General features: G+C 46.4%; 1 protein-coding gene and 1 pseudogene across 2 annotated transcripts in view; one reads left to right on the top strand and one right to left on the bottom strand.

Moving 5' to 3' along the window:
- Positions 1 to 23,600, top strand: part of TRAPPC9 (trafficking protein particle complex subunit 9) — a 543,982-nt gene that overhangs the window by 86,430 nt on the left and 433,952 nt on the right. For both annotated transcript variants that reach the window (XM_025450136.3, XM_049092784.1), the window contains one exon: positions 15,288 to 15,414. In XM_025450136.3, coding sequence (XP_025305921.1) covers positions 15,288 to 15,414 — 127 coding nt within the window. The remainder of the gene's footprint in view (positions 1 to 15,287; positions 15,415 to 23,600) is intronic.
- Positions 2,953 to 6,818, bottom strand: LOC112662493 (tropomyosin alpha-3 chain-like; annotated as a pseudogene).

Genomic DNA, 23,600 nt, shown 5'->3' with positions numbered 1-23,600 from the left:
GGAGTTTTGGATTGTGCCCACACTGGCGATGGTGTAAGAAACTGTCACAGGGCTGGTGACTGAGCCTGGCTGACTGTGGTGTCTGTTACTGTCATCGTTGTGAAGATGAGCGTTCTCACCAAGTGTCCATGGGCTCGCCTGATGTTTCAGTCATGTTTTGTGCACTTTTGGGGATAATTTTAGTGGAACAAGGAAGATGCAAAGGTCCAGGGACTTATTTCTCCTGAACCTCAAGGCTCTACTGTCTGTGTGGCTAACCCAGCAGTGGGGTAAGAGAGTGTTCCAGAGTCAGGAGCAGAGTGGTGTCTGTGTGGCTGTTGATGGATATAAAGGATGAAACAATGACATAAAAAGTTGCAGGTGCTGGAGGATGGGGAAAGGACCATCCTGGGTGACGGGAAGGGGCACTCACTTCTGGCTGGGGCTTGGAGCTCTTGGAGGCCACTCTGTGGCGGGGACTCTGACGGGGGAGCAGGGCCCTGTGGCGGGGCCTCATGTGATGTGACATGAGAGGAGCGGTTTCTCAGTCTCTGGAAAACTTCGCTCATCTCTCCGGTAGGGTGACGGACACCCCACACTCCACGACCAGCACCCAGCACACCACAGGCATGCAGCTAGCGTTCCCTTGCAGCTCTGCAGGCCTGGGCAGGGCCCTCACCAGCCCGCACCTGTGCAGCATGCAGCAGAGTTGGGACCCTTTGGTGCCAGTGTGTGTGCCTCGGATCTGGTGCCTTCCTCTCAGGTTTGTTCCTGCCTTTCTGGTGAGATCCTTCTCGGGGTGAGTGCTCCGTCTCTGCTTTCCTGATCCCCAGTGCTCACTGTCACAGGCCTGCCCCTGTGAAGCCTGATTCATTTCCTCACTCACCGAGACAGATGGTATTCATCGTCTTAGGGTGCCCTTCCCTATCTTTTCACAGGGGCAGCACCTTCAGGGCACAGGGAGACCGTGACCAGGCTTTGGCCAAGTGAGGGTTTCTGAGTCCCAAGAAGGTCCTGACAGCCGTTGGCTTGCGCCTTCTCTGTGCCATGCACTCACTGAATGCTGTCTCCTTGCCCTGCACTGATGAGGCACCGGGCCCACCTTGCTGGGTGGCCAGCGGGAGATGCCACACGTTAGTCTGTATCTGTACCGGGGTCATCTGTCAGCCGGGATATGGTTGTCATTTGTTTGAAAGACAAAGATTGGATGCAATGGAAAAATGTCGGATTGAATTTATTCAGCTTCATCATTTGATCACCAGCTCATTGCTTTGCTCCTCAGCCCAGAGAAAATGTGTTAGAAGTTTGTCAGTGTCAGAGTAGGTTGGAACTTGGCCTGGGGCAGGTGCTCTCTTGGCCTCTCTCTGGGGGAGATGGACCCTCAGCCTTTATTTGTGTCACAAGGCTGAGGGAAGGCAGGAAGAGAGAGAAGTTGTGCATTTTCCAGATATTTCTGTGGTCGTCACTTTGACATTGCCTCTGTGTCTCCTAGTTCCGCATCAGGTGACCCAGAGGCCAGGCAGGCTCCTGGATCTGGGAGCTAGAAATCTCTGCAAAACAAAATCTTTTGTAACATCGTAATTTGTGATCACATGTCATAAAACCAGAAAGGTTTTTTACCTCAAGGATGTGACACAGAAGTATATTTACTTCACTTACATATTTGTCCTTGGGGAAGAAACCTGAGCAGCTGGAAAGACATTTTTGGTTTAAAAAATTATGAAATTAGTATAACATAAAAGTAATGATTTGGATTTTGAAAAACAAAGTTATGAAAAAACAAATTACAAAGTGGATCAACGAGGGTATAAATTTAAAATGTTCTGTGAAGATTTGTGCTGGGGATTTAAGAGTTAAGCTCTTGGTATAGTTAAAATATACTTTTTATTTATCTTTTATCTTTTATTTTTTTTAAGATTTTTATTTATTTATTTATGAGAGACACAGAAAGAGAGAGGCAGAGACACAGGCAGAGGGAGAAGCAGGCTCCCTGCAGGGAGCTTGATGTGGGACTTGATCCCAGAACTCCAGGATCACGCCCTGAGCTGAAGGCAGACGCTCAACTGCTGAACCACCTAGGCGTCCCTAAAGTATACTTTTTAAAATAAAAATTTACTCATGATTTTACAGTTATGGTTCCTTTCCCCCCCCTTTTTTGGGAGGGATTGGTTCTTTATTTTAAAAAGACACTTGTCAATTTTCAGTATCAAAACGGTTGCACTATTGGTTTCTTTCTCCCAATCGGCTCCCAAGGAGAGCCCACCGAAGGAGTGTGCATTTTAAGCCGATAAGCTGCAGGGTGCATACCTAACAGACTTCACAGAAACCTCACCAAAAAGAACTGAGCAGGAAAAGAAACTTTAAAACGTCAGTACACTGCCAGCCCACAGACTATAGAGCCCAGATGGGGTGGCCAATGTGCTCCAACCCTAAAGAAGCAAAGTTTCAAAGTAATAAAAAATTTAAAAATAGTTCTGTGCATAAGCTATTCAAGATTTCTCCAGTGCTAAGTGATACAAAGCCTAGCAAGGTGGCACTTTTAGAAGATGGCAGCTTCGGACCCACGAAACGGGGAGGAGGGGAGTTTGTCTTATGGGACTAAATCAGTGGAAAACACATAATTTTCTTTTTTCTTTTGAGGAGGCAGGAGAGCAAGTAAGTGGTCACCTGAGCACAAGGGGAACATGATCCTTTCTGTGAGTGGTTGGGGTAAAGACAGGACAAGCAGTTGGTCTCAGGGAGAGGTCTCACTCTGGTCACCTCTGATGAAAAAAAAAAGTGCTCAAAGATACCTTAGAGGTGAAGCCCCTAGGCATGATTTTGGCCAGTTCGTCCTGGAATCACCTTTCTGGGCTCTCAGCAGGGCAGACGGGCACTTCCCCCGCCGAGAGGGCGGTGTGCAGTGAGCTGGGAAGCGGCCTCCCTGGAGGCACCTTCACAACTGTGGGGTTACTCGGAATGTTTTACAGATGGTCACTCCTTCGCATCTGTGCTCACGTTCCCTTCAACGTTGTTCCCGAAGGTGCTCAGGCGCAGGCCCAGCTGGGACCTCTGGGGAGAGGCAGAGACCGTTTGGTGACGAAGACCCAGGGGTTGGGGCGGGAGAGGCGGCGGGAGGAGGCAGCCTCAGGTAGAGGTCAGCCCTGGCATCGAAGGCCGGCTTCGGGCTGGCTGGCCTCAGGCGGAGCCGGGGTCGGAGGGACGGCAGCAGCAGCTCGGGGGCCGGGTGCTCTGCGTCTCCGGTCAGGCGGAGGCCGGCCGGCACCCGCCCCTGCCGCCCGGGGTGCTCCTCTGCGTCATCACGGGGCCTCTCCAGCTCCGTTACGCGGCTCCAGGCAAACTCCGCGCCGGTCTCTGCCTCCTGGAGTTGATCCGTGGGCATCTCGATGTCGTCCTTGTCTGTCTCCCTCTTGAGAGTGCTGGCCGTCAGCAGCGCCGAGACGCTTCGGGTTCCGGTGCGTCGGTCCGGCCTGCCTGTCTGCCCGTCCATCTGCCGGCGGTGGGACTCGGCCAGCTGGGCTCGCTCCTATGCGTCCCAGGTCCCCCTCAGTGGTCACCAGCCCCCGGCCCCCCGCCCCCCCCTTCCCTCCTCCCCTGTGCCTCTTCTGCAGTGTGCTCCGCTTCTCCCAGGTCCATTTCCTGGAGTTCCGTCTTTTCTTCATCTCTGAGGCTCGGTTTTCAGTGCCCTTCCTGCCTCTCTTGCTCTCATCAGCGGCTTCCGGCTTCCTCCAGCTTTTGCAGGGCAGTGGCCAGGCACTCCAGGGCACGGCCCAGCTCCTCCTCTCCCGGCTGGATTCTGCGGTTCAGGGAGGCCACCCGAGCCTCAGCCTTTTCCTTCCACTTCCCCGCCACAGGTGCCCGGCCCTGTCCCTGGTGTCACGGGCTTGCTGCTGCGGTCCCTGGATCTCGCGCTGCACCCCCTCCATGGTGGTGATCCCCGCCTTGGTGTCCACCCAGCTCTTGCTCGCACTTGGCTTCCTGCCTCCTCGGCATGGAGCTGCAGCTGCTTCTCCTACAATTATACTTCCAATCCTGATCTCTGGGCTTTAATTTCCTCATAAAAGCTGGCGTGTCCCCTGGATGTCCTAGGGTCCTGCATTCACCATATCCCCAGTTGAATTCATTGTTTTTTCCTTGAGGGTGTCACTATTTTCTTCTTGGAAGCTTAAAACTTTTGGAGTCGACCCCAAATTGTGCTGCCCATTCCTACATCCTCTTGACTGCTTGGATAGGTTCTATATCCATTAACGCTAAAGTTTTTTTTCATGTGGGATCCCTCCTCCCTTCCATGGTCACAGCCATGGTTCAGACTTCCGGCACCTATTTCTTGGACTCTTAACAATGTCCTGCTTCCTGGCTCTTCTTATCATCCCTTCTTCACACCGAAGCCAGAAGTATCTCCTTGAAATGCAAGCAAAGTCACATCCTTCTGTTCCCTGCAAGGCTGCAGTGACTGCCTCTCCTGTTAAGTCTCAGATCTAAACCATTTTTTTAGCCTAATTTCACTTCACTTCCATCTGCATAATCTGTATTTCCTATATATTGGACTTTTTTGTTGTTCTTTATGCATGCCATGTGGTTTTCCATGCTGTTCCTATCTTAGAGTGCTCTGTCCTCCTACTTTCCCCGTTTTCCGTGCCGCCCCTCTTCACCTCCTCCTTACCTATTTAGTTCTCAATTCAGCATCATTTCATTATGTCCTGAGAGTGATTTTGTTCTGGTTCCCTCATTAGATCACAGACTCCTTGGGGACAGGGCAATACCTTATTCATCTTTGATCATTCATCCTTCTGGATTGTGGTTTTACCTAGAAAGTAATCAATACATGAGGAACTGAATTAATTTATGTTGCCTCTTACTTTAACAAATGCCTTTTACTACTAACAGCTAACAAATTATTTGTTACTGTGTATTAATGGAGATCCCACCAGGCATAGTAGGAGACTAAGGAGTTAGGGGATCATGATGTCCTTGAAGAGGTGGTAATCCAATTGAATGGCTAAGGTAGGGATCTTCCTTACACATGGCAGATACCCAATATTCGTTGGTTAAAGGACTGTTGAGTGAAATATGGGATGGTTTTAGATGAACGATGCCCTTTACTACAAGGGAGAACCTGATGGAGAAGTGAAAGGCTCACTGGACTAGGAGGAAGATCTACCCAAGCTTTAGTTTGCTCATCTGTAAAATCGGAATGACAGGGGAAAGCTCCCTCATGTAAGCTTTTGGGGACGATTTAATGAGATAGTATATGTAAAGTGTTAGACACAGTGCAAGGCATGTGGTCAGTCCCCATTAAATGTCAGTTGCTGCAGTGGCACTTCTGAGCATTGTGGAGAACAGCATTCAGGGTGGTGCTGCTGTCGTTGTCCTCGTCTTCTTCTTTTTCTCCTCCCCCTTCCTCCCTCTCCTCCTCCTCCTCTCTCCTTCCCTCTCCTCCCCCCTCCTCCTCCTTCTTTTATTTTAGAGAGAGGCAGTGGGGAGGTAGAGGGAGAGAGAGAGAGAGAGAGAGAGAGAGAGAGAGAGACTCAAGAAGACTCCCTGCTGAGTGCAGAGCCCAATGTGGGGCTCAATCCCATGACCCTGAGATCATGACCTGAGTGGAAATCAAGTCAGATGCCCAACCAGCTGCACCACCGGATGCCCCAGGATGCTGTCTTCTTTTTGCATGAGGAGCAGTTATAAACAAACCCTGGCTTTTCTTTATAAAACTGCTTTTGAAAATTCACTTCTAAGTATTTTTGAACTAATTTTATTGTACAAATAGTGTATACTCATTTTAGAAATCTTGGAAAACATAAACAGAAAAAACATTATGTATAATCCTGCATGGATCAACACTTAACATTTCAGTGTAGTTTTTTTGGTATTGTTTTCTATTCTTTTTAAATTGGATTTATTTTTAAACTGAATTTATTTTATAAATATAGTTTTGCATCCTGGTTTTGCACATAACAGAAACTTTTTTTTAGAAGCCTTTTTTTTTGTTTTTTTTTTAAGATTTTATTCACTTATTCATGAGAGACACAGAGAGAGGCAGAGACACAGGCAGAGGGAGAAGCAGGCTCCATGCAGGGAGGCCGATGTCGGACTTGATCCCGGGACTCCAGGATCACACCCTGGGCCAAAGGCAGGAGCTAAACCGCTGAGCCACCCGGGTGTTCCAACAGAAATTTTCCATATTATTGCAAACTCTTTGTAAATCTCGTTGTTAATGATTGTGTAAGTTTGCACTGTTACTGTACCGTAGCTTTTCTATTACTTCATAATTGGATATACAGATATGATATGATTCTTTCTAATTATTTATTAAGTCTTTATTCTTAAGATAATTTCCCCTTTGGGGTGTTTTATTGAGATCTCTAGAGATACTTAAATATTTTCTAGGTAGTGCTTTAAGTGGATGGTGGTATAACGAGCTAGTGGCTTAACATAATTGCCTTTCACCTGGAAGAACATGTGTACATAGTTGGAAAGAACAAGGAAAAATATTTAATCTCCTGGTGTACTCGAATGATTGCTTATCAGAGTCCCTGACTTGCCACTATGTAAATGAAGTGAGAAACGAGAACGGAGTTATGCGGGTAGGAGGCAGCTGCTCATGGCAGGTTTATCGACGTCCATCAGCAGTCTGTTAAGGAAGGGCTTGTTTTCTTGGGATGTGACAGGGCTTATTCAATATCTGCTGTTTGGACAGATCGTTAATCTTTATAGTGGTGACACATGAGACCATTTTGACCTTTGTAGTTGGACCATTATTCTGCATGGATGTATATGCAGAATGAAGAAAAGCTAAGTTGGTTTTTCTTGCTTTGTAAGATGCTCACCTTGCTGGACATGTTGGATTGGCTGTTTCAAGATATCTGTATTTTCCTCTATATTTTCACATTATGGGGCAGTGTGGGTGGGTAGTGTGACAAAATGGAAAAAACAAAGACTTTGAACTTATCTCTTCTGAGTTTGAATGTAATTTAGCCACTTACAGATCGAGCCCAGGAAATTCACATGGCCTTCTGAAGCCTCAGATTCCCTCTCTGTGAAATGGGCACAGTGATGCCCAAGGAAGTCACTCCATATGGTGGAAAGAGCACTGGGTTTCAGAAGCCTAGGCTCAGAGACCCAGCCTTGCTCATGAGCTGCGTGAGCTTAGAAATGAGGTATCCCGTCGTGGATCCTGCAGTGGGGTGGTGATAGCATTTCACTGTTGGGTAAGTGTTAGTATCTAACCATACGGCAGTGCAGGTGGCTGTCCCTGACGGAGCCTGGCTTTTCCGCAGACTGCCTGGACGCAGTCTGCACACTACTCCTGGCTTGGGGGCTGGCGCCACCTTCTCAGTTCTTGCCAGTTCGTGAATGGTTGCCTTTGGGTTCCCCTGCCTGCCAGAGTCTCCTTCAATGGGGACACGTGCCACTGACCCCCCAGGAGTGACGATGGCTTTCATTCTGTGTCCTCGTTGGGTTCTGTGCCACATTCACCCCCATTTCTCTTCTTGCACAAACACTCATCTTTTGGCTTCTTGAGTCTCAGCCCGAACATTTAGCATTGTTTCTTTTCAAACTCATTTTCTGCTGCTTCCTTTTCTCTCTGCCCTTGACCTCTGTGTTTCCCAGAATGTTGTGCACAGGCCCTCCAGTCTTCTGTTGGCACCCACACACTCTGTTCTATGGTGATTATCATGGCACTTGGGACCCTACTTCTTCCTGTGCACTTGCCTTGTCCCCATCCAGCCATCTTGGGTCTCTTTGTCCTTCTGGGCAGCTCCTCCATACTTCAGACTTGGTGTGTCTGAAGCTCTCTGTTGGGGTGTTGTGGTCACTGGTCTGCATCTCCCATACCACATGACATCTCTGCAGTGCCCCCAGCCCTGAGGCCCCTGTTCTTCCTGCTCTTGGCCCCACCACCCCACCAGCACCCATATCTGCTTGCTTGGCCAAGTCTCTTTGTTCCTAAATAGTGGGGAGACTAGTTGGACTGTGGCGCCCTTGCTCACGCCCACACAGCTGTGTGTCTCAGGGCCCGTGCCACACCTGGCATGCACTAATATCATCGTTACGGTTTTCATTGATTTGTTTAATCATGGTAAGATACACATAACATAAAATTTACCATTTTAACTATTTTAAATGTATAGTTCCATGGCACTGTGTATGTGACACTGTCGTGCAGTCACCACCACCACCACCTGTTTCCAGGATTCTCTTTCTCCTCTCAAATAGAAGCTCTGTGCCATTAAACACTAACTCCCATCCTGTACCCCCAGCCCTGGTAACTCTTCTCCACTCTGTCTGCATGAACGGGACAGCTCTGGGGTCCTCCTAGGAGTCAGACCATGCAGTAGTTGTCCCTCTGTGATGGGCTTACCTCACTGAGCACATGCCCTCAAGGCTCATCTCTGTTGTTGCAGGGTCACGATGGCCTTCCTTTTTTTAAGGCTAGATGATATTCCCTTTTATATATAGACCACATTTTGTTTATTTGTTCATGGATGGACACTTGTCAGTGAGGACTTGCACTTTCTAAGAAACCATATCCTGTCTTTCAACATGGGCTCTATCACTGATAAAGATGACCTTTCATCTTTATCTTTTCTATTTGTTTTCAGTTATTTAAAAATGAGGTGGGCAAAAGGGGCCTGCTTATTGGGAACCCCCAAGAAATCTCAGCATTATAATGTTGAAAGATAAATAATACTGTTCTTAGGAAAGCAGTTCCAAGGTGAACTTGGTTTTTATTTCTGTAACTGGAGGCATCAGAATTGATTCTAAAAGTGTAATTTCAAATAGTATCAGGCCACATCTCTAAAACTCTCTATTCTTTTATTTTCTTCTTCCTTAGTTTTTTTTTTTCATATTTGGAAGAAAAAATGTACTTTTTTCTATTCTTTACCTATTTAGACTATCATAACTGACCTATTGCTAAAATGGTTGTCTCAGATTATTACTTAGAAGGAACACAAATAGCTAAACTGTGAAATCATGATGTGCTGGTTTTATGCCAGTGTCTGCTCCTGAAATGGCAAATGGCCTGTGGTTCTTTTTACGGTAAAAAATTTGGGTGATCATACTTTCTGCTTCTATAAGAAATAATATAGTTAGGTGACAATTAGGCTTTCTTTACAGATGTTCTTCTTGCGTGATTTCTTTAATTTCTGGGACAAAGAATAACTCTCGAGGGCATTTGGTGCTCTAGCTTGACTGCCATAGTTGTTGGGTATTCTGATCAAAGTTGGACAAAATTTATAGTGATGTTAGGGGCTGAATGGATGTGTTCCCCTCCTAAGTCATATGTTGAAGCCCTAACCCCCAGTGTGATTTAGAGGTAAGGGCCTTGGGAGGTGATCACGTATACACTGGGTCTAGAGGGTAGGACCCTCATTGGTGGGATTAATGCCCTAGAAGGATAGGAAGAGACACGAGACCTCTTTCTCTCTGTGCACACGTGCAGAGGAAGGCTGTGTGAGGGCACAGTGGGAAGGCGCATGCTGCAGACCAGGACGTGGGCTCTCACCAGGGGCTTCCCAGGTCCAGAACTGTGAGGAACATGGATTTATGGTTTAAATCACCCAGCTTATGGTATTTTTGTTATGGCAGCCAGAGCAGAGTAAGGCAGTTGATTTTTAGTGAAATAAATTAAGGAGTCATCACTTCCCTCTGACCAAATCATATGCTTATGAGAATGTTTGGGTCTATCACAAGCTTCATTCCAGCTTGGCATGTGGAACACAGGTTGGTACCACTGTGACCTTGAGCTCTTCTGTTTGTGTTGTCCTGACACTGAGTTTTGGTGGTCGAGCCTGATCTATGTGGGGGGCAGGAAGCCGCTGTCGTCTTGAATTGGAATCCCAACTCTGTTCCTCTCTTGAACAAATCATTTTATCTCTCCAGACTCATTAAATATTTTTTCTGTGAGACATTTTCAAACATAAAGGTAGAAAGAATAATAAAATGAATTCCTATACACCAATCACCAGCCAATGGTTAGTAAGATCTTTATACATTTACTTCATCTCTTGCTTTCTTTATTTGCTGAATTATTTTAAAGAAAGCCTAAGACATCATTTCATTTCATACCTTTGTTCTTTGGTATGCGTTGCAAAAAAAGGACATTTTCTCGTATGACCATAATGTTAATATTACACTTGAAAATTAATGGTTATTTTGGTGGCATTTCATATCAGTTCACAGACACATTGCCCAGATTGTCACCGAGCTGTTTATCACCTTCAAAAGGGGGATAATGATGCCGCCCTCTCCCCCTTTTTGGCAGGAATTTTGTGAGAGATGATTGCATCCTATTTGGATAAAATATATTGAAGTTCTGCTATATACCATATCTCTTGCCTTATAGATTCTGTAGTCTGAGAACCTACTACTATGTTTGGTACATGGTAAGTGCTCAGAACATGTAATTGTGGACAATGATTGCACATATTTAGGTAGCTCTGAGTTTGTCCTGAAACAGCACTGGTCCCTGCTAATGGCAGGAAGGACAAACTACATAGACTCCGCCACCTCTTTCCTCTCCCCTCAGCTCTTTCTTGTCTCTGAGCATCTCTACTTTCCTTCCCTGGACAGGAGCCTTCCTTGTCTGCCTGGCAAACCTGCGTTCTGCCAGCAGTGAGGTCCCCGCACCAAACGTCACAGAGAGGGGGACACACATGTGAGGCGCGTGTGAAATATTTGGCAGTTGCTGTCCTGCAAAGCCAGGGTCTTGTCCCCACTGTAGCCAGAGGCACTTACAGCTTTGCTGTCTTCCTCCGGAGCCCCTCTGCTGCTTGCACCTGTCACCCCTTCTGAGGTTAACCGTCTTAGCTTGTTCCCTCTCACACGTGCTGTAGGCAGCTTCTCTGCCAGGTTTTCTTACATAAATAACAGCTTGTAATGCTGTATTAGTGTTCCTTCTGTGTCCTTACTCTCCTCACCCCCCACTGGTGGACCTCGGACATCAGATTTCTTCAGTAGCCATATGTGCTTATCCTTGTCATTTTTTTCCCTATAATGTAGCAAAACCTCCAAGCACTGCACTCATGGCGTTTGCTTCTGGACTCCTGTGGCCCTCGACAAAGACCAAATGTTGTTTCTTCTTTATGAAGCCTTAGCAAAATCAGGTTTCCTACATGCTCTTTTCCCAGACTCTGATCCTGCTTCTGTGAAGTCATTTACGAGAAATTATGACGTTCTATTTTTGACACTGAAGTGGACACCTTATACGTCAAGCCCACAGCACTTCTGTGGGAGGAGTCCAGCTCAGTGCCATGGGCATGCAGTGGATGTTCGATGCAGGTTGAAGGCATGAATGCAGGGGTGAGTGAATTCAGGGCTGGTTGAAAAAACTGACAGGGAAGCAGTAACTTGATGAGTGAGGAAACTGTGACATAAGCAGTCGTTGAGTGGTGGAGCACCTCAGACGCTGATTTCTGCCCTTGTTTGTGGAAGTAGAAGCACTTGCGACATTGTGCTTTCCCAGCCAAGGGGCACCTGGGGAAGGAGTGGCCCTGGTGAGGGTGATGGATGGTACCCGGGGCATCCCTGCAGTTTCCCGAGGGTTAATAGGCAGACTGTCCTGACTGCAGGACACCTGTTGGTGACTCTGTGGCTGCTGCTCTGCCCTGTGAGGAGAGAGGATGTGTGTTCATTTTGTTCTTTTATTTTACTCTTTGAGAGAGAGAGAAAGCGCGTGTACTTGAGTGAGTGGGGGAGGGACAAAGGGAGGGAGAGAATCTTAAGCAGACCTCATGCTCAGTGTGGAGCCTGACACGGTGCTTGATCCCAGGACCCAGAGATCATGCCCTGAGCCAAATCAAGAGTCGGCTGTTCAACCGACTGAGCCACCCAGGCTCAAGCTTCCCTCTTTTATTTCACTCTTTTTTTTTTTTTAATTTTTTTTAAATTTATTTTTTATTGGTGTTCAATTTACTAACATACAGAATAACCCCCAGTGCCCGTCACCCATTCACTCCCACCCCCCGCCCTCCTCCCCTTCCACCACCCCTAGCTCGTTTCCCAGAGTTAGCAGTCTTTACGTTCTGTCTCCCTTTCTGATATTTCCCACACATTTCTTCTCCCTTCCCTTATATTCCCTTTCACTATTATTTATATTCCCCAAATGAATGAGAACATATAATGTTTGTCCTTCTCCGACTGACTTACTTCACTCAGCTTATTTCACTCTTGAACAAAGAATGATTCTGTTCTGCCTTTTTGAATAAGTAAGGTCAGCCAACCAACAAACACCTAGATCCTTTAACACCTTCTGTCCTCTGAGCACTCTTAACAAGTTAAGGGGTAACAGAAAAGATGATAAGACTCTCTCCCTTTAAGGAACTTGTAGTCTAGTAAACTGTATTTTTAGCTGATAAACCTTAAAATTTAAAGGAAAAATAAGTTACTATTTTTCTAAAAATTTTTTTTCTAAGTTGACTCTTTTGTTAATACCTAGAGAGGCAATGAGAATCTAGTAGCAATGAGCACCCCGGCCTCCAGATTCTGATCTCTGAACACTATTTTACACTAGAAGGATCCAGGGCTTCTTGAGAAATGGTTTGATTCCAGGTCTAGGACTAAAAATGAGCTAGAAAGAGCAAGCTGTTGATGAATAATGGGGCCTTATCTAAAGGACACATGACTCCCACTGGCCAAAAATAGGGTGTTTGAATATCAAAAAAGTGTAATGGCAATCAATTGAATACCAAATATGTAAAAATCTACCAATTTGTAATGATCCTAAGTCCTATATAACACTCTGGTCATCACTGGAGGTAGTTCTTTACTCCAGTAAATACATGGAAAACCTTGGGACGCCTGGGTGGCTCAGCAGTTGAACGTCTGCTTCGACTCAGGGCGTGATCCTGAAGTTCTGGGATTGAGTCCCGCATTGGGCTCCTTGCGGGGAGCCTGCTTCTCCCTCTGCCTGTGTCTCTGCCTCTCTCTCTGTGTCTCTCATGAATAAATAAATTAAATCTTAAAAAAAAATTACAGGGAAAGCCTCAACAGTTCACTAACACTCTTTACGGTATCATTTGTATTTCAGAGTTACCAACTGGTTGATGAGGAAAAAAACCCTTCCTTATAGACAAATTCTAGGTTTTAGGTACGGAGAAATTAAAGAATCACAGAGTCACCATTTTGTAATCCTCGATAAAATAACAACTCTGGGCAACAACATGGAACAGATGCTCACGTCTGTGAGGAGAAAGGTCGGTGGGACCTTGCCAGTGGGTGGGCACACCAGCAATTGGACGTAAGCATTTTACTCTGGATCAGAAGCTCCAGAAGGCATAGATGCTCTGGATATGAGTGTGGTGGGAAGGGTAAGAGGCAGAGAGTTTGCTGATAGTCGTCTCAGGAACTGAGGACATCCCCACATCTCCCCGGGTCCTGGGGCAGGTGACCTTCCACCTCAGCAGAAGAGTAGCATTTCAGCTGCTGGAGAATAAGGATAAGGTCAGTCTCACTGGAGCCACCTGGCACAGCTGGTGGGGAGGGCCCCGCTAACAGGGAGCACAAGTGGATATTGAGGTGTTCACCCACTGCCCTGACTTCTGCAGAGCCCTGGTGGTGCCTGCAGCAGGTTCCTTCCTGACGTGGAGAATGACCAGACCTGAAGGAGGAGTGGGGACACAGAGGCCAGGGGTTCCCTGGCCTAGCAGGAGGAGCCTGCAGCTGCTCAGCCTACCTCCTGGCACTCACGGCGTACCTTACTTTCTCTGTGGGAAAGCCAACCTAAGCCAAGGAACGTAGGAGCCTTGCAGGTGGAACTAAGCTTCACGAGTAGATTCATTTCCATCTTCATTTTAGCAGAGCTTACTGAGAGGGCGTAATTCAACTTACTAAGGCACCTAGACCTGCATGTAACACTAGGCAGATTAGGTCATTTGCACGCTGTCGGCTGGAGCCCTTCAGGAGATTCACCATCTGTGCATTGAAGACAATTTCATTATTTAAAAAATTTTGTTCATCTTGCAGATTAGCATTACTTTGCCATATGCAGAATTAATTCCGGTTGCTCTCCTGCCCTGGTGTTCCCCCGAGGATGACACTCAGACACAGGAGATGCCTGTGGCAGCAGCTTTCCAGTGAAAATGTGTGTCCTCGCCTGGATATTTCTTATTTCCGGTCTCCAGTCTTCGAGGAGCGCTGGCCTCACTTCGCAGTCTTTGCCTATTCTCTGGCAACCCTGTCACCTTTCTCTCAGGTCTCCCCATCTCACTGCACTCCACGTGCCCGCCTGCCAGTCACTGCTTTCCACTGCTTTCCCTCTTTCCATCCCAGTTGGCACAGAGAGGTTGAGTGTCGTTAACCAGCTGTGCCTCCCACTGGAGGGACAAGCCATTCCTCTGAACGTGGGTCTGACTCTACTGCCCCAGGCCTCACTGGATGGGTGTGCTCCCGAGGTGTCCCTCTGAGGCCAAGGTGTCCCCCTGTCCTCAAGCCCTCCACCTTTCCCTGCAGTCCATGGCAGAGCAAACAGAGGCAGGTGGTGTGAGCTCCCTTCCCCCTCCACCCCCACCTTCCTGTTTTCCCTTCATTCTTCTGAAGGGACCAGTGAGGAGACCACAGGCGTCCCGCCAACACAAGGTCTTGAGAAGCCCTTTAACTCGGGTGGTCTCAGCATTCCTGTTTGCGACAGGGCATCGTAATGCCCACCTTCCTGAGTAATTAGGCATTTTGAGGTGTGTAGCGTGCTCCAGAGCTCTTGAGCCTTGGAGTCCTACGAAGTCTGTGCGAAGTCTGTGTGTGCATCATGAGCGATAAGCATTCCCTGGATCTCTTTCCCTCTCTCCTAGGGAACGGATGGGGGATAGGGCACAGCAAAACAGTCAGATCTCACAAAGCTTTCTTTTTGTACCAAAATGTTGACTTGTAATTATTCTCTTAAATATCTGCTATATAGATGGACTAAACTCCTTGGGGACAGGGCCTGGTGTTTTGCTTGTACCTCATAATTTCTGGAGAAATATTTGTCAGATAATAAAATACACCGATTCTTCAGTCCTGTGCACCTACTGACTTTCTTGGAATTTGGTAAGGATTTATTCTCTTGGGAAATGAAACCTTGTATAAGACAATAACTTCCTTTTTTTCCGTGTCCCCAAAATGGAGCTGTTGCTAGTGATTATGTAGATAAAGTGGCAAGAACTTCTTTCTGTCTTTTACGATCAATGCCCCTTTATTTGTCAGAAGATTGGACTCAATGGACTGTCATGGATTCGATTAAGAATTTTATTTTGCTCAACCTCCCTCCCAAAAAACCCCAGAGCCCCCTAAGTTTTGTTAATTAACCTTCTTTTTAAAAATTTTCTCTTCAGAAAAGAAAGATGTGACTCAAAGCCTAGAGAACTACACATGCAAATGTCCTGGGACGATGGAGCTCCTCACTCTTCCGGGTGGCCCTACCCTGCCTCCAGTGCCCTTCACCAAACTTCCCATTGTCAGGTAAGGTGGGCCTGTGGTTGTTTTCTATTTATCTTTACAAGAATTTCCTTTTTTTTTTTTTTTTTTTTAAAGATATTATTTATTTATTTACAGTACAAGTGGGGGGAGGGTGAGGGAAGGGCAGAGTGAGAGAATCTCCAGCAGGCTCTGCTCTCGGTATGGAGCTTGACATGGGGCTTGATCTCACGACCCTGAGATTAGGACCTGAGCCGAAACCAAGAGTCGGGAACTTAATGGACTGAGCCACCAGGCGCCCCAAGAGATTCTGTTTTGGATTGGCTAGGTACTGGTTCATTATCTCATGAAATCTCCACAGCAGCGCTGGGAAGTGTAGCATTGTATAGATGAGAGACATTGTGTCATAGATGAGTGACATTGTGTCACTGCCATGGTCAAATGCCTGTCAGATGGCGGAGACAGATGCAAACCTTGGTGTTCCCTGTTCCAAAGCCCACACCATGACCTCTGCTGTGATGACCGGAGCCTGACCTTGCCTCTTCTACTTAAAAGCTTCCAGTGGTTTCCTGTAGATTTAGACCTTAGGCCCCTGCAGTACAGGAATGGGTGTAGCTCCTTGTGTGTAGTGTGGTGCCTTCTCGAAGGCTCTACCTGCTCCGGGAGTCATCCTTCCTCCTCCCACTGTAATCCATCAAGGGCATGCTCATGCATTCAGACTCATTACAGGCCCAATTTTTAGGAGGCTTTTCCTGATACTTTCTCCTGCTGTCCACCACCTGCCCTTGGTTAAGGGTCCTTGGATTCCCATAGCACCTGCTGCTTCCCTCTCTCATGGTATCTGCCACTGTGTCCAGTCCCACTTCACGGCTTGCAGGGTTTTAGAGAGTGAGGGCCTTTTGGCACATGCAAAGTGGATACTTAAAAGGGTTTATAAGCTAATCCTATGAAATGGTTTCAGAATTTCTGAAAGATTTGTTTGAAGACTGAAAAGAAGCAGTGGAAATTTGACATTTTGCTGTTCATAGAAGTGCTGTAACTGTAGGATACCACGTGATGAAGATGTGACCATGTCTGAAACACTCCTGGCTTGGCTGTTTTTCCCCATCTTTTGTTCAGCATTGCAATACAGCCAGGAGGGCCTACAGAGTCACATGAACAAGCCACTCAACCTCCCTGGGCATCAGTTTGCTTAAGAAGTTTTAAAACCCATGGCATTAGGTTATTAGGAAAAGAACATGTAGAAGTCTGTGGTACAGTACTTGATAAATGTGAATTTGCTTTCTCCTTGCATTTCCTTGGAGGCAGGGGTAGCACTGCCACATGAAATGGTTTTTTTGCCAGGGTGACAGTTACGTGCCCCTGAGAGGGAGGACAGAAAGGGTCCTTAGGTACAGAAGTCCTTAGCAGGCTACACTTAAATTTTAAGATGTCTTGGTGGGCACTTGTGGAATAGTTCATCAGGCACAGTTGACAAGCTGCCCCATCCCAAAGCCTAGCCCATGGTGGGAAAAGGTGCTCTTGCTATTACTTGGAATTTCTCAGAGGATCCAGTGTGGAGGCCCCTGAGGGAGTGTGTGGTGGTTTTGTTTTGTACTCTGCTTCCTTGTGGCTGATATAAACTCAGGAAATCAGGGTCCATGTTGGGCCTTTCTGTGTGAAAGACATCAAATAGAATGTGTTTGATTTGGAATTAAGGACATGGTATGTATTTTTTAAAATTAAAGACTAGAAAAGCCTTTCTTAATAATTTGTCATCTTCATCATGACCTGGATCATTCTTAAGTTTAGGCAGCCTTGCATAATAGTACATCCTGAACCTAACAGAACTTTCTAGGATTTTGCTGCTGCATCTGGATCCCCATGCTGTCAGGACCTCTGCCAATGGAGCTGGGTGGGTTGGTCCTGGCAGGTGGTTGGGGCTCAGGAGAAAGAGTCCTGTTCTCCACACAGAGACACCAGAATAGGGACAAGCTGGGTTGCAGAGGCAGCCTTGAATGGAAGTTAGAGATTTTGGCTTTATTTTTCACTAATGTATGACCTGGGTTCTGTGAGCCTTAGTTTTCTAATCTTTAAAATGACCTTAAAAATGATTCTTCATGAGGCTACTGGTTTAGTTTTAGCAGAGCTGATGCATATAAAAGTGTGGAGCACAGTGGCTGGTACATACTAGGTGCTCAGTAAATCTCAGTTTTTGAGTTGGAAACATTTTACACCTACATTTTCATCATCATCATCATCATCATCATCATCATCATTATTTAGAGAGAGAGGGAGAAAGAGCATGCGTGTGCAAGTGGGGTGGGGAGGGGCAGAGGGAGAGAAAGGATCCCAAGTAGATTCCATGCTCAGCTCGAAGCCCAATTTGCGGCTCAGTCCCACCCTGAGGTCATGACCTGAGCTGCAGTCAAGAGTCAGGGACTCAACTGAGTGGGCCACCAGGTGCCTCAGTACTCCTAAATTTTCAAACATTGCATTGACTGAAAAAAATTTGGTGATGCTAACATTTTGATCCCTTAGCTGTCTGCAAACAATACAACAGATTGTGTAGAAGCATAATAACCTGACATTTGGGCAAATTCTATTAAATCTACAGTGACCAGATTTTTGGCCATGTATCTCTTGCACTGTGAAGGTCCGTGTGGCCTCTATTGGAGAGCCACCTCTGAACACCTAGATGTGGTCCTGGACTATTTTTAAAAAATTGGTTTCATGTACTACCCACTATGTATAAACATGCTCTGAATGGTTCTTGGAATCTTTGAACTACAGAGATCAGCCCTGTTTGTCTCAGTGACTCACTTGTTTGTCACTCTTGCCTGATCTCATTAAAAACTAGAACTATAAACTGCATGTGATCAGATGTAGGAATCCTATGGATGGGTTCTTTATCCCATGGTAGCATTAGCACCACTGGCAAAGTGGAAGGAAATTCCTTTGGAAGATTTGGAAAGTCAATGTTGGTGATGCCTTCTGGGTATGACTGGAGCCCTTACTCCTATTGAGGACTTTCCTAGTTTTAGACAGTGAAGCCATCTCCTCAGCTTCCAGGAAGATATCTGCGTGCTCTGTAGGCATGGGAGCATGACCTGGGCTCACCCAGAAATAGTTTAAAGTAACATGATACAGGTTAACCAGAAGAGCAGCCCAAATACATCCCTGCTATAATTCTGTCCTAAAATTCAATTAATCAAATATTTATTGAGTGCCTGAGATGTGCTTGGTCCAATGGTGAACTGTGGGGCTTCAGTCTTGATCAAAAAGGAGCCAAACTCACACCAAGTGGTCAAGCAAGAGGCTGCCAAGCCCATATCCCGTTCCTGCTGCTCAGAATGAGCACATAGGAAGTCCCCTTAAAACTAGAAGCCGTCTTATTCCTTCTAGAACTTTCCATAAACTGATAATGTACACAAAAGCAAGTAACAATCATGTGGACTATTCACACACAGCAAGTTGAGAATTATTAAAGAAGAAATGATAATAAAGCTTAGATGCTATTTACAGTGAACCAGTAAGAATTTAACCTGGGGTGGGGCGGAGGGGGGTTAGCTGGTTTCAGTGAGCTAATGTTGAACTCCTTCAGTCTGGCAAAGAGCTCTAGAGTTAACGAGGGTATTTTAATTGATAAGGACCAAACCCTTCAGTCAGAATGAGCTTTGAGTAGCTTTTGAGTGGCTGTGGCGCTTTTAAAACTTAAACTTGGGGATCCCTGGGTGGCGCAGCGGTTTGGCGCCTGCCTTTGGCCCAGGGCGCGATCCTGGAGACCCGGGATCGAATCCCACGTCGGGCTCCCGGTGCATGGAGCCTGCTTCTCCCTCTGCCTGTGTCTCTGCCTCTCTCTCTCTCTGTATGACTATCATAAATAAATAAAAAATATATATATATAAAAAAAAAACTTAAACTTTTTTGTTTTTGGTTAAAGATTTTATTTTAATTTTAAAGATTCACTTATTTATTTTTAGAGAGAGAACATGTGTGCACGAGCAGGGGGAGGGGCAGAGGGAGAGAGAGAGAGAGAGAGAGAGAGAGAATCCTCAAGCAGACTCCTTTCTGAGCATGGGACTGAATGCGGGGCTGCATTCCACAACCCTATATCATGACCGGAGCCGAAACCCAAAAGCTGGATACTCAACTGATTTTATTTTTAAGTAATCTTTACACCCATTGTGGGGCTCAAACTCACAACTCTGAGACCAGGAATTGCATGCTCCACTAACTGAGCCAGTGAGACATCCCTAAAACTTAAACTTTTAAGTTAATTGTATTATTTGAGGAAGGAGTATAGGTATTTAGTTAAAAAAAGGGCTTAGAAGGCCATGATGGTCAGGGCAGTTTTCTTGGTTAATAAGACAGGACAGTCACCTCCCAGATCCCAGTCCAGGTTGTCCAGTATCTTCCCTCATACTCGTGTGATTGCTGCCATAACCTCCCAGACAGACCTCACACGAGAGCTTTGCAGGGACTATGAGAACTGTGTAGTCCACTTAGGAGTGAGAGCGGGGTGCTCACGTGTTACTGAGCTGGTTGTGTGTGTGCCCTTTCCAGCCGTGTCAGTTGTGCTCGGCCAAGTGTAGGGCACATGTGGCCATTTTAATCACTGCCCATCTGTGCTGGTTCTTAGACATGTTTCTGCTGTGAAGAAGGTAGATGGATTCAAAACCAAGTGAGAAAAGTTGAGCTGCTTTCCCCAGCACTCCTGTCACCAGGGTGTCTCAGATCAGGATCCCAGTGAGTGCTCTGCAGGGCCCTGCATGGTCCCCGTCAGCCAGAGCGAGATGAGCGCAGCCAGGCTTTGACATGGTGGCAGTTTCCAAGTGGAATCTCTACATATAAGCCCTGTTTTGGATACTTTATTCCTGGAATTCTGCTTTCCTGGTATTGGATTCACAGACTAAATGTGGTGTTACTAGTTCTGCAGGGATTCATGCTAAGTGAACTATGTGTCCTTTAGGTCAAGTGTCTTGAGTGATTTTTTTCCCCTATACGATGCATTTTATAAAAAAGACATTAGATGCTAAGTTTTGAGTTATGGGTGAACACTGGCCGCTTGTTAGGTTACTTCTCTGGGCTGACCATGCCCTTAGAATTCCTTTGCATGTTTCGTAAGTCTTTTATATGATCTGGAATTTCTGGATGAGTCCTATAGAATCACAGATGACATCTCATTTTTAGGTGTGACTGTGGCGTGTAGTAGAAACCAATTTGTGTTGCTAGAAAACAGAATCATTTTACACATGAATAAAACTCTAAGGCTCAAATAGATTGTGCCTGGTCCAAGGCTCAGTAGCCTGCTCTCAGCAGGCTTGGGACCCAAGTTTAGTTTCTTTACTCCAGTCCAGATTTGGAGTCTTTGCACCAGTGCCTTTTCTGACTGTCTGTAAATAGGTGTTGCTTTAAGCAGGGGAAGAGAAAGGCTTTTGCAGCCTGCTCTGTGTGAGGCACTATTATAGATGCTTTACATTTATTAGCTTGCTTCGTCCTCAAAATGGCCTGCTACAGTTGGGTGTATCATTTCAGATACTCCTTCTTTGCTTGAGTTTGGAATCAATAGAAATAAAGACTTGTTTCAGATATACGGAAGATCCAGTGAACAACATGGCTCAGGTCTGTCCAGTGTCTAGCAGCGCTGGGTGACTGTATGCTTCTTTCAGAGGGCCAGACCCCTTTTAGCTGCATGGACGGCATAGCAGGGTGTGCCCCTTGCGGGCAGGTGGGCCCCCACAGAAGGGGCTGAGCATTGCACACCCTGGTTCTCCTTTCAAATTGGCCCCCTCCCTTAGGAGGAGTGAGGGAGGGGCACGGTGAGGTCAGGACTGTCCCTCTGCAGATGTCCCTTCCCATGGAAGCATGGAACTAGGGAAAGGAGATGTCCTCTTCCCCTGCAGCATTATCAGGTAGCTGTTATTTTTCCCGTTTTATAGGTGGAAGTATTGAGGTGCAGGAGATGAAGTAGTCTGTGCTAGTTGTATAGGGGGTAGGTCCTTCAGACTGTAGTCAGGGTCTGTGTATTTTTTTAAAAAGATTTATTTATTTATTCGTGATAGACATAATGAGAGAGGCGGAGACACAGGAGGAGGGAGAAGCAGGCTCCATGCCGGGAGCCCGATGTGGGACTCCATCCCGGGCCTCCAGGATTGCGCCCTGGGCCAAAGGCAGGTGCTAAACCACTGAGCCACCCAGGGATCCCTCATGGTCTGTGTATTACCCAAATTTGCTTTTCAGGGGCACACTGGTAATTGCCTGCAGGGGAGCACCTCTGGGCACAGTGTGTGTTAGCCAGCTTTACGGTTTGCTCATCTTAGATCCAGGGCAGTGTGCAGGTGTTTTTTGAATGCTTGCAAATGGCTAGGGTTGCAACTATTAGTAATGAGCTGCTTAGGCTTGAGTTTATAACTTTAAATGATTTGGAAGCTGAGTTAGAAATTCAGAAACTTTTGTAGGTGTCTGGGTGGCTCAGTCAACTGAGTGTCTGTCTCTTGATTTTAGCCTTGGTCATAATCTCAGGCTTGTGAGATCCAGCCCCATGTCAGGCTCCGTACTCAGCAGGGAGTCTGTTTGGGATTTCTCTCTCTCTCTCTCTCTGCCCCTCCTCCTGCTTGAGTGTTCTTTCTCTCTCTCTCTCTCTCAAGTAAATGAATAAATCTTAAAAAAAAAAAAAATTCCAAGGGAGCCTGGGTGGCTCCGTCCACTGAATGTCTGCCTTCAGCTCAGGTCATGATCCTGGGGTCCTGGGATTGAGCCCAGTGTCAGGCTCCCTGCCTAGTGGGGAGTCTGCTTCTCCCTCTCTCCCTACCCAACTCGTGCTCTCTCTCTCTCTCTCTAATAAATAAAATCTTAAAAAAATAAAAATAAAAAATAATCGACTTTTGGGAGTTTATTCATTGAATATTTACTGAAGTGATTATTAAATTATTGCACCAGGCACTGGATGCCCAGGTGCCCCTGTCCTGGAGAGCTCACAGCTAAGTTGAAATGGAGAAGAAATTGTAAGTGATTCTGATCCTGTATGAATAAAATGTAGTGGAGGGGTGCATGCAAAGGCAAGGGAGTTGGAGCAGGTGTACAAGATACAGTCCTTGGCTTTGAGGACTTTGGTTTGTAAGCACTGTTTGCGTTCATTGTGGGAAATGGATGAAAGTTGTGTGTAGCCGTGACGGTTCAAGGAGGGGATGTGGGGTGTTGTGAGTGGCTGCTGAGTGCCGTAGGGACGTGTGTGCATAGGGACAGGATTGCACTACGTATTGGAGATTCTTTTCACCTGAGAAAGCAGTGATTTTATGAACTCTATAAGGGAGTCTTTGTACGTCAATATAGGCTAGCCTGTGGTGTGGAAGGAATACTAACCCAGAAATATGAGAAAGATTAACACTTAAAACAAGGGTTTATGTCTCACTCACATGAAGTTTGATGCAAGTCAGGCAGTTTTCCAGAGCAGTGATCTAGAGGCTGTGTCCGTCTCTGCCCCACCTTACCAATATCTGGCCTCCAGGATCGTTTGTGGTGGAGGGGAGAGGGCTGGAGGCTGGTGCTGCTTCAGAGTGCTTTGTCTCGTGCCAGGGTAACATCCTGTTGTGTGTATGAATCTTAAAGATTCTGAGCATTGCTCACCATCGGGGAGATGCACAAGGAAACCGCAGTGAGCTACCTGCTTGCACCTGTTACAGTGGCTGTCATCAGGGAGATGAAAGGAGGTGGGGAAGGGGACCTGGTGCACTGCTGGTGGGAGTGCAGATCAGTCCGGCCACCATGGAGTTTCCTCAGGACATTAACAGTAGACCTACCCTATGACCCACTAATCCTAACTCTTGAGTATGTATCCAAAGGGAATGAAAACAGGGTCTTGAGGAGATGTCTACACCCCCATGTTTATCACAGCATCATGCAAGATGGCCAAGACGTGGAAAGAACCCAAATGCCCATCATCAGATGAATGGATAAACATGCATAGAAAAGGGGCACCTGGCTGTTGGTGGAGCATGTGACTCTTGATCTCAGGGTTGTGAGTTCAAGCCCCACCTTGGGTGTAGCAGTTACTTAAAAAAAAAAAAAAAAAAAAAGAAAAGAAAAGGAAAAAAAAATCTTTTAAAAAAGTGAAAAAAAGCATCCTAAAGGGGCTGATAGGAAAATAAAATGAAGAACAAACAAAGGGCTCAGTCCCAGCGGGACATGCATGACTCCCTCCCAACCCACTGGCCTTACCTTCCCGTGAGGAGGCTATACACACAGAGGGC

This window comes from Canis lupus, chromosome 13, assembly GCF_003254725.2.
Source record: "Canis lupus dingo isolate Sandy chromosome 13, ASM325472v2, whole genome shotgun sequence".
NCBI lineage: Eukaryota > Metazoa > Chordata > Mammalia > Carnivora > Canidae > Canis > Canis lupus.
The sequence above is the reverse complement of the archived record's forward strand: the minus strand, read 5'-3'. Positions and strand labels throughout refer to the sequence as shown.